Source organism: Agrilus planipennis, unplaced genomic scaffold (genome assembly GCF_000699045.2).
Source record: "Agrilus planipennis isolate EAB-ADULT unplaced genomic scaffold, Apla_2.0 scaffold83, whole genome shotgun sequence".
Taxonomy (NCBI): Eukaryota; Metazoa; Arthropoda; class Insecta; order Coleoptera; family Buprestidae; genus Agrilus; species Agrilus planipennis.
Window position 1 is genome coordinate 726,298 of NW_020438895.1, and position 11,580 is coordinate 737,877.

Consider the following 11,580-nt stretch of genomic DNA (forward strand, 5'->3'; position numbering starts at 1 on the left):
GTTTACAATGTCTTATTGGCAAAATCCACTTTTATTTAAATTGAAGGCACTTATTTTGCGTTTGAGAGAAATAAAATGTTGATTTCCTGCAGTCGTTACCGATTATTCACGTTTTAAACCTTGAACTGTAGTTCATCTGTACCGTTATAAGTTAGGTGAGTAATTGTAATGCAAATTACTAAACCAAAACGTTCACAAGAAACAATTTACATGGTTTCACATTCGTACAAAACGATTGCCATTCGACGTTTGATTTATAAATTTATTTTTCCATTAAGATGACCTAGCTTGTCGGCACTGAGGAGTGTGGGATCAAGGATTAGACAATAATAATTTTACCTGAACATATCCTGCAGTTTTGATTAAATTAATGCAAAATACGTGTCCAAATTAAATTAAGGCGAACATAAAAAACGGTGATTATTTATCGAATAGTGGTAACACAATCTAACAAAGTTTTGAATTAATTAGATATGTATATTATCGACAGGGACGCATGTGATTTAGCAATTAAATTTTATGTTATATAGGCTTAAGTTCACATTTAGAGTGGACCAAACCAGAACATCATTCCTGGACTCACCCGTAGCTACGTACCTATAATTATTGTTTATTTGCAATAAATTAACTAAAACATATCGTTATTTTAAAAGGCTTTTCTGTTCAATAGATCAATAGACTCTGTTTTTATAAAAGTTGAGAACCCTAGATAAATTTTGATGCAATTTCAGTCAAATATAGACCATGGTTTTGGGATATTTTTTGTAATCATCATTGTCACCAAGAAAGGATAATGAAGTTCAATGAATTTTGGAAAATACTTTCTTGATTACATTTCAAAACCCACTTAATAAATTTTGACAGCAATTTCCGCGATTTTTCAATGACTATTGGTACCATTTTCCCTGAGAAAATTCTTGATGAAAGTTTATTGATCTCATTTCTCTTACATTTTATTTTTTGACATAAGTATATCACAGTGATTAGAAATGGCACAATTTAATTTGAAGTAAATATTAGGAAAGGAATCAGACAAGGATGCACACTATTTTTTAATCTATATATCGAAGACGCGATCAACATCATTAAAGACAGTACAACTGTAGGGATATATATACAGGGGCAAAAGATTAGTATGCGTAGATTTGCAGATGATATAGCAGTATTATCATTTAGCAAGAAGGAGTTAGAGATAGCTTTAAATAAAATGGAAGCGATATTGACAAAACAGTAGATATTGTATGAAAATAAATAAAAGTAAAACAAAAATGCTGGTATGCAAGGGAAGGAAAAGTAGGGAAAGAGTAGATACAAATATAGGAGACAAAAAATTAGAATCGGTATTTCGGAAGTCAGATAAGTCAGGACGAAAGGAGTAGTAGGGATATAAAGCAGAGGATAGCGCGGGGTCGAGTTGTCTTCAATAAAAAGAATTCATTTCTATGCTCGGGAACGGTTAATTTAAAAATTCGAAAAATACTGTTAAGGTGTATGTCTGGAGCGTGACGCTGTACAGGTGCGGCGGACAAGAAATGTGGTTTTATAGACGAATGATGAGGATACCGGGTTACCAGGTTATAAATGACGAGGTATTAGAAAAAATAGGACAACAGAGGACAGACTCTACGGAAGTCAATAAGAAATAGACGAGATAAGTTGCTAGGACACCTTCTCAGCACGAAGAGCTAATCAGAGATATAAAACACATAAACAGGAGTTATTTGAGCAGGAGGAATAAGGAATAGACCTAGATTAGATTACTGTTTACAAACAGCTAAGGATGTGGGATGTTCTAGTTTTAGGGAAATGCGAAGATTAGCTCAGGATAGGAAAAAACCTTATGATGATGTTGACTATCACTATGTTCTTTTCTAGGATTATCTTCTGCTATCTTATGTAATGTAGTTCGATAGTATTTTTTGTGAAAAACAATATTTGACTAGGATTTTCTCATACCAGCATTTTTGTGCATTCTAATAAATAATAAGGAAGTGACAACAAGGACACGACTGAGATTAAATCGAGCAGTTCCCGTAGGATAAAAGATATTCGTTTTCAATATAATGCATAAAAGATTCTGGTTCAGGAGGTAAAGCCGTGGGTAAAAAACTATAAAACCGCAAAGGTAAGTAACTTTAAGGTACTTAGTTTCAAAATTTTCAAATAAAACTTTAAAGTGTTTTATGCAAATTCGGAACATTCTACATTCCCACTACGTGTGTAATGAATAAAAGAATTTCAAGTTTTATTACCATTCTTTCGGTGACATACATATTAAATAGTGTCCATTATACGTTCAAGCTAATTTATTGCTTTTATAATTTTATTATAGCAGTGACCGCAATGTATCATATGCTCTAACCAACCGACAGCATCTGTATAAGTTTATTACGCATCTATTCGACATTTGCCAAGGTCATTATCAAATTTAAAAGTCATTGTTACAATTATTACTAAGCCGTACCGGGTGTAATAACGCAGCGCGTTATGGACAATTAAATCCATGATCAAAAATTACCTTGAGTAAGCGAAGTTGCCCTTTTTTTTTATTAGACGTAAAAATGAAACAGGTGTTTTATAGTGTACAGGTACATATACATTTTATTTGGTAGACTATTGTAAGCGTGTCGTGGGTTAACATGAACACATACAATAAATTTTGGCAATTCGCCGGTTGGCATCATAACAACTCGTAATGCAATGATTTTACTTTTTTTGTTTGTCAAAATCCCAAATTCAATTTTGACTATACTTGAGAAACTTATCCGCTATCGTCATCGTTTTTCACAAATTTTTATCGAATTCAAAAAAAAAAGTTAATGTTTCCATCATAGTATTTTAAACCCTCCACTTCATCGCTGAGAGCGTCGCGAAGGAATACCCTTGCAAACAAATGTATCATTAAGACATAGAATTTAATAATTTTCAATTTTATGGCGTTTTCACGTTAAGTTTATACAACTGAAAAACAGAAAAAAAGAAAACAGAATTCGCGCCGATCGTGATTTGTTGTTTCCATTTGATACTTGTGACGTAAACTACAGATCATAAACAAGCGAAACAGTCACTTTTTTGTAGCGTGACTAAAAGAATCGATTACAAAAACAAAAAATGTATGTTTTTGTAACACAAATAGTAAACAACAAAAAGTAAGTTTTTTATAAAATAATAAAACCTATTAACACCTATTTAATTTAAATGTATACTTCGTTTCGTTTACTTTCTGTAGCGATATGGCCTTCAGTTTGAGCGGCGCAAAGTAGAAAAGAACAGCACTAGGCCAGAAAAAAAAGGAGACAACTCTCGGCCAAACTCTTAACCGGTGAGGAGCGTATAATCCGTACAGTACTGCAAGGAAAAATTGATCATTTTATCCACCACAATTGCATTGCTCAAATGTGCTGTTATTGGTACCAATTACTACTGAAAATATCAACGAGATGTTTATTTATATTTGAAAACATATTAAAGGCATTAACGCCTGTTTTCGACTCGCACTACTATTCATGATTGAAGAAAACTTTTGGCAGGTACTGTATGAAAAAGTATGTTTAATGAACAACAGTCGAGAGTAATGAGCTTTTTTCTCCCTACCTACGATTTTGCCAGCGCACATCCAAGACATTGGAAGGGGAACATCGCTAGAGAAAGTAAATGAAGTATAACCAACTGATTAATATAGATAAAAACGAGTTCTACTTTGTACCTATAACTCTCCAGTCATTTATGTACATACAATAAAAAAGGACATCAGTATTATAAATAGTGTCCCAGTTTGTAATTTCCTGTATGCATATCTTGAACCGAAGATTATTAAAAATATGCGTTCTCACTTAAACTGTGGATATCAATTATCATTGCAGCAGTTCCGGTTTTAGCGGAAGTAAACAAAGCAATCTTCGCCACATGAATGCGTATAAGTAGTACCAGCAGTGTACTTAATAATTAAGCTTGATGAGCACCATTCGAAGATGAAAACGACCACTAGGATGCACACTATTTTTTAATCTATATATCGAAGACGCGATCAACATCATTAAAGACAGTACAACTGTAGGGATAAATATACAGGGGCAAAAGATTAGTATGCGTAGATTTGCAGATGATATAGCAGTATTATCATTTAGCAAGAAGGAGTTAGAGATACCTTTAAATAAAATGGAAGCGATATTGACAAAACAGTAGATATTGTATGAAAATAAACAAAAGTAAACAAAAATACTGGTATGCAAAGGAAGAAAACATGGGGAAAGGGCGAATATAAACATAGAGGACGAACGATTAGAAGATATGGCTGATTTTATGTATTTAGGAAGTCAGATAAGTCAGGACGGAAGGAGTAATAGGGATATAAAGCAGAGGATAGCGTAAGTTCAAGTTGCCTTCAATGAAAAGAACTCACTACACACTTCCTCAAATTAATGACGAAAAATTTTTGTTGCTGTTGTCACACCCCCGCCGAGAATCGAACCCGGGCTCCTTGGCTTCACGCGCCAATGCTTTGACCACTAACCTACGAGAGATGGCAACAGCAACAACGACAACGACAAACCGTACTATTAGTCACAGATCCGTCGAACTAATGTAACTATATACTGAATATAAATATACATACAATGTAGAAATCTTCCCGAAGTGAGTTAGTTTTTAATATGAAATATTCTCAATTTGAGGAAGTGTGTAGCGGGTAAAAAAAGTGCCGAAATAAGTGTTTGATCAATTATATTACCTAGGGTATTAAGATTTTTGTCGGACAACAACGCAAAAAAGCAATTTCATATCCACTCTGGACCAATATTCGGCACTCACTGCGGCATGCTTGCTTTGGTACCTTTACTTCGTTAACTTTCGTTGATTTTTCGATTGACCCGAAAATGACGTTATATATACACATTTTGATTGGTTATGTTTGAATTTGACGCTCAAGTAGGATACAGAATTAAGTTACTTTAAGGTATGCAACTCATCTTACAAGCGAATACATGCTGTTGTATAACCTGTCCACGTCCTTGACGTTATTAATCGCAAGAGCGCTAATTTATTAAACATGAAAAGAACTATAGAATTGTTCCTGAAAATCGTATTTTGGCAGATCAAAGCCAAAATAGGTAGTATTACGACAAAATCCTACACATTATTGGTTTTAAATTTCACTTTCTTCTTAAAATATATAAACAGAAAATAATAGTGCGGAAATTTAATTGTAATGTAACTTATTTTATTATTTTAAAAACGACAAATAACACTCAAATATTTATTATCGCTTTTACATTGCTCTACAGGCACTTTACTCATTACATGTTTGTAATATAGAAATTGTATAATTAGAGTTCCAATCACGCTCAAACACAGCTTCTAACTCTTTACGTATTGTATTTTCGGTCTCGTTACGATGTAATTCGGGATCGTGCATTATAAGACCAACACCTGCCGTGTCTGTAAAGTAGTCTGCCGACCAATTTGAAGTGCCTACATAAGCCGTATTATCGGTTACCATATATTTATTGTGATTCACTCTAGCATACGGTATTTTTCGCTGGCTGTTATTTGCAGGAACCACAAAATAACCCTGCAACAGTGTAAATTGAATCACTATTCAGCTACCAACCGTTTATCCTCCACAATTCTACAGACAACGTTACACGTCCATAAGGAGCCCCCACTACACAATTCCACCCTCACAACAATATGCTTATCAAACAAAACACACGCATTATTTACAGCACATGTTGACAACTCATCCCCACTGCACAACATGCTTTCACATAGCAACAATTTTACAGGCAACTCATATTTTTTACACTACACATCAACTAACCCTCACTATACACTACACCTTCTAAACAAAGCACGTTTTTTACACGAGACAAGTCAACAGTTTAAGCATTGTAAATTAACTAGAAAGAAATACAAATATTTCGTGCGAATATGTTTGTTGAAAAGCTCTAAATCTATTTTTCGTATTTGATGATGCAAAAGAGTAACATGCGTTTATTAATGATAATAATAATGCATAAAAATAAAACTCACCACTTCTATAGATACCTTCGAATGGACATTGTTTAAAGCCACAAGGGACTTTAAAAAGTGGTCCTCAGATGATTTCGTGTGGTTCCATAGGCTAATAAGCAATCGCACCTTTACAGAATGTTCTATGGCTGCTACTCGTAGCGCGTCATCTATAACAGGCCAATACTTGATTTTTGGAGTGAACAAGAATTGAGGTGAATAATCCATCACTGCTATGTAAATGAATTTTTCAGCGGTTTGTATCACATGTAAAATGGCATTTATGTCGTCTGTACGACCATAAGCCGAGAATGGGGGCGGCGAACTCTGAAAATAAAGAAAAAATCCAGTTAAATTTAATGAAAAATACTTGTAATGTTTATGCAAGTCTGATCATATACGGGACTACATATCGATTTTAAAAGTTATGATAAGCTTTATAAAAAGTGATCTTAAACCTTATTTCATAAGAAATTGTGTTGCATGTAAGTCAAGGATTAAAGAGGGAATAACAGTGACCGTTTTCAAGATGAGACAGTACTTTCTTTACATATTTTATTGTCAATAAAAGATTAGCTGTCCGTTTTGAATTTGAGTCAACAGCACCACCAATTAGCAAAATAGTAAAATACTGTTAATTCTATTGATTATTAATTTTAGAGTGGAGGTNTATATATATATATATACATAGCGTCCCTTTTTGTAGTCGAATTGCTTGGTGTAATTACTTAACGTTGATTAAAGAGTATCACAACCTCTTCATTAGTTTTATTAACAAATGCCGAGTGGATTTCACGCAAGCTTCAAAAAAAGACGTTAAATTGATGATTACACTATTACAAAACAAAACACAAACAGAACAAGGAACAGATCATGATATTGATAACAAACAAAAATAAGTCCATGAAAACTAAAAATTAGGAAAATCAGATGCGATAGTATTAAAAACTGTCTATTAATCATTTAAAACTCATTTTATTATAAACGATCAACGTACTAAAAGGATTAATTTCATTTATACAAGTATATATAAAAGGGAATGTCGTGACTCAATAAGTAACCATCGTCCAAGCTAAACCCTTGAGCTTAGGTGGCGGAAATTTTGCATAGAGGTATTCTTTATGATGTACATGTTACCGTAAATGTATGAAATCTAGGAATTGTATACAATTCCTAGGAAATCACACACATTTACGTTAACATATGCAAGAAGTAAGAAAGGAATTTTCGAAATTCAACCCCTAAAAGGGTGAAAATCGATGACTAAGTTTGAAATTCTGTTTGTGATCAGATTTACTTGAAACTCTTTGATACAACCAATTAAACCCTTATTTCGACATTTTATAAAATTAACAACTGAAGGGGTGAACGGCTAATTTTTGGATAAAGTAATTATTTTAAAAATTATTATTCTCCAACGACAAACAAAATTATCTACATTTCCTGTCGGCATTTTTTCTTTTTGTGCATAAATATCTGATAAATACAGGAAGTTACCAAAAAATATAATCTGGTGAATCTGTCGAATATATTTTTTTAACTACGTCTTTGTGAAAACTGCCCCAAACTAACTGAACTTTAATTCTAGGTTGGCGGATTTTCAACGAGAGGGTTGAAACCAGCCTATAATTAATGTTTATTTACTGTCACTTTCAAAACTGTCCCAAATCAACCAAAATCTGAAGTAATACTACTTTGTCAACGGTAGGAAGGAAATTTACTACTGTATAAAGCCGAAAAGCGTAACGTCACGCGTCACGCGCCACGTGTGACCCCTGGTGGATATGTCCTAAAGGAGTCATTTTAACAGGCTTCATACTAAACTAACCTGTTAGTAACAACCAATAATCCGAAAATTATCATTTCGACAAATTGTCAGCCGATAGCGCCTACGCTGTATTGTATATGTATTACATAAGCATTTGTTTTTGTTTTGATTTGTTATTACTCTCTACAGTTTTGCATAGAGCAAGTTTCTAACAAAACTAAACCAAAATATCGAATAAACTTGTATTTTTCTGGTGTTTAGTAATTTGTTAATAAAATAGCTTAAGCCAATTTCTTTTAAAAAAGTTTCACTTCTTACGCCTGTACACTAATAGCCCGTTTTTTTATTTAGTTTATAGTTAGTTCATTAAAACAAAAACGTTTAATTTTTTATTTATCGCCTAGAAAAACTAATTACAATATAAAGAAAAGTGACCTATCGTTAGGATCTTTCAAAGACATGAGCATCTTCACTCACCTCAGTGACAATAGCAACCACACGGTGATCAATGTAAACAAATTCGGATGTAAACAACTCATCGCGTCACTGTTATAATCAGAAAAGACCGGCTAAAACTGTTTAAGACATGAATTCAATCCGGACAAACGTGGGCCAACGTAATAACCGATCTTTTAGACTTTCTGTCGGACATAAAGAGTCGATCGCGGGAGAGACGCGTTGTGTTGCTATTCCCGAACGTATCCCGTGGCAACAAGTGGGCGATATCCGGCGCCTGTTAGCTAAAATTCTAATTTATTTTAATTCCGCACGACACCACAATGTTTTCCTTATCAAAAATATTTTTTTACGTTTTTACGAAAGGAAAATAATAACGAAAACAAACGTTTCCATAGTTCGTATGTCAATAATAGAAAACGATAATTATTACTGCAATTAAATAACAATTTTTATATTAAAAAGAAAACTGTTTTCAGACAATATGTTATTGCTAATGATTACACTGCAACTTTTGGTGAAGGCGCTGGGATATAAAACATTTTTTTTAACAAATACTTAATTTTTTATTATTTTTGTATTTTTTCTATATCTCATTTTAAATTAAGTTATAATGGAGCTTCACAAAGTATCAAAGATCTCTAGATATGCTAGGTATTTCCCCAATTAGCTGGAAAGACGTTTTATTCTTTAAGGAAAATTCTAAACGTTTGGCCATAGGAAGAGACTGAAATCGACATTACCAGTCTGATGGATGATTATTAAAAAACTATGAGAAATTACGCAAATTCTGATCAGATATTTCAATAACGTGAACAACTCGATAATGGAATTACTGTTACTCTTTTGAGTTCACACTGGCGAATGTCTACACTGTTTCTTCAGTATCTTTTGTTTATCAGTCGTTACATGATATGGTCGAGGATTGCCAATATTTAGTACATGAGAGGCCATCACAAAAAAGAGTCAGATCCGATTCAAGGTGTGTTCGAAATAAAAGTCAATACTGAAACAATCGCGATTGGCTTGTTCATTTGATTGATAGATACGTACCAATTGTTTTCTAAAGGCATTTGTTTCACTTTTAAACGTTTTGAAACAATGTGCGTACATGTATCGGCAATTCTATTTCAGACGAAGGCCAATGGCAAAGTGTATGCGTAAAGATCGAGCAAAATCTATAAATAAAAATCATCGTGGGGTGCGCAGATATATGTGCCAAGTGTTGTTCGTAATTAGCATTTAACATTTTTGGTTCGTTGACATTTGCAAATGGTCACTTATTCAAAAATAACAAACAACATTCATATCTATGGGACGTGGTAGTTTTGGTATGTTATCATGCAGAGTTTTTGTATAAATCCCCGATTTACCCTACAAAACGGGGATTCGTATATTCCTCAGTTACCACTTAAGGATGTAGTTAGCAAAATAATTTACCAATCAGGGGAACGAATACGAACAAATGGGCAAAAATGTATAAGAAATGATCGATTCGATATTATTCAATCGTCGAATATTTATCCTTTGTGTTTATTTACATTTGTTTGTGATTTATTTGTGATCTAGACAAACAGGACGATTTCATTCCATAAACACGACTGTCATAAGCGACACGCTGATGAGATCCAAGAAGATCGAAATCACGATCCGCGTCTGGCAGTTTCGACAGAATACAGACCACTTCGAATTATTTTGTACGACTGTAATAAGATTTTCAATACTAAAATGAACAAAAGAGTTTACGGAAAGTTGTGAAGAGATATGAAATAATTTTTTTTGTGAAACATCGGTAAAAACTAAGCTATGAGTGATACTATGATAATAAATGATTTAATAAAGCCCAAAAGTTCTTATTTAGCGTAAGCCAACCCTAACCTGCACCACATGCCAATCTTATTGATAATACGGCATTATAAAATAGATAGCAATTTACCGTGGCCCATTTGACGGTGCGATAAACGTGTAACAAAAGCAATAACAATAGAAATAATAAGATCTGATTAAATTAAAAGTACAGTAACGAAAACGGTGCCGCAAATTGAATAAAACGCTAATTCGATGTAATAACAAAATCAAGACATTAAACCTTGTTCATTCTCTTCATCATCTTGCACAATTACAATTATTACTTTCCCAGCCGGCTCGCATCGTACTCCGTCTCTCCCTCTCTTGTCCCCTTTTCTTTATATTAAAAGATTAATGTCGTTTTAAACTGCATCAGCTGACAAATGAACATTTACAGATCAAGGCAATTGGTCGATGCTGTAGCGGTACCGTATTATCAATCGACGAATTAAATACTTCCTATTAAACCAAATTATAATCTAATAACCAGTATACGGGGCAGCTCTTCATCACGGGGTGTTCTTTGAATATTATAAATAGTTGTACACATGATATCACAAGAAACTGATACCATTACTCATTATCATCATCATCATCATCATCATCATCATCATCATAGGATTATCAGTCTTCAGACTTGGACTTTTACTCTTTTCGACCCAGAGAGCTAATTCTGGCATTTCCGTAAAACTATAGTATTCCATTCCACATTCTTATATAATTATTTGCGAACAGTCACCTAACCTAGATGTACCTCCACCCCTATTAATTCCTGTTTATGCTTCTAATATGACTTTAACTACCCCTTAATGCATGAGAAAATGTCCTACTAACTTATCTTGCATATTTGTATTTCAAAAGTCAAAAGTTCAATAATTGGTAATTCATAATCCTTGGATTTAAAATGTAATTGGAGCTTCAAGGACCAATCGTTGACACGTTCAAAATCGGCATAGTCAACAATAAAACTGTCGCAATTACTTTCTTCTTTTAACTTACTAACTAGACTAGAGCGGTTGCTGACAGAACGTCTACTTTTACTCACGATAGAGGTTGTAGGGAGGGAATATCGTAAACATAGAAAAGAGATGCTAGGTAGAAATTGCAGCGGACACTAATAAAGAAAAAGGAATAACATTACGCCAATTTATGTGTAACAGAACGAGATGCAACATTTGACCATGTTGAGCATCGGACTTTAAAAAAAGTTTAAAATTCTTAGGAATTTGAGAAAGTAAAGACGCTTGCTCAAGGAGATAGTTCCAACCAAGCAGTTACGAGGGTGGATTGATAAGTTTCCGGCCTGACCAAGAAAAACAAGGTTTTTAAAAATTTTTTTTTTTTATTTCTCAACATAATCTCCTCCAAGGCTGATACATTTCTCATAGCGGTGTTCCAGTCTATTAATGCCATCTCTATAGACTGATTCGTCAAGCTCCTCAAAATAACCATTTACAGCTTCGATTACTTCTTCATTGTCCGCAAATCTCTTACCGCCA

At 33.7% G+C, this 11,580-nt stretch overlaps 1 protein-coding gene across 2 annotated transcripts in view; it reads right to left on the minus strand.

Annotated features, from left to right (window-relative positions):
* The window catches only part of LOC108734281, a 72,848-nt gene that overhangs the window by 23,594 nt on the left and 37,674 nt on the right, over window positions 1–11,580 (minus strand). The window contains exon 1 of one of the 2 annotated variants that reach the window (XM_025973123.1): window positions 8,255–8,386. The exons of the other annotated variant lie outside the window; for it this stretch is intronic. Coding sequence (XP_025828908.1) covers window positions 8,255–8,316 — 62 coding nt within the window. The 5' untranslated portion in view covers window positions 8,317–8,386. Of the gene's footprint in view, window positions 1–8,254; window positions 8,387–11,580 lie in introns of those variants that run through there. 2 annotated transcript variants of the gene reach the window in all.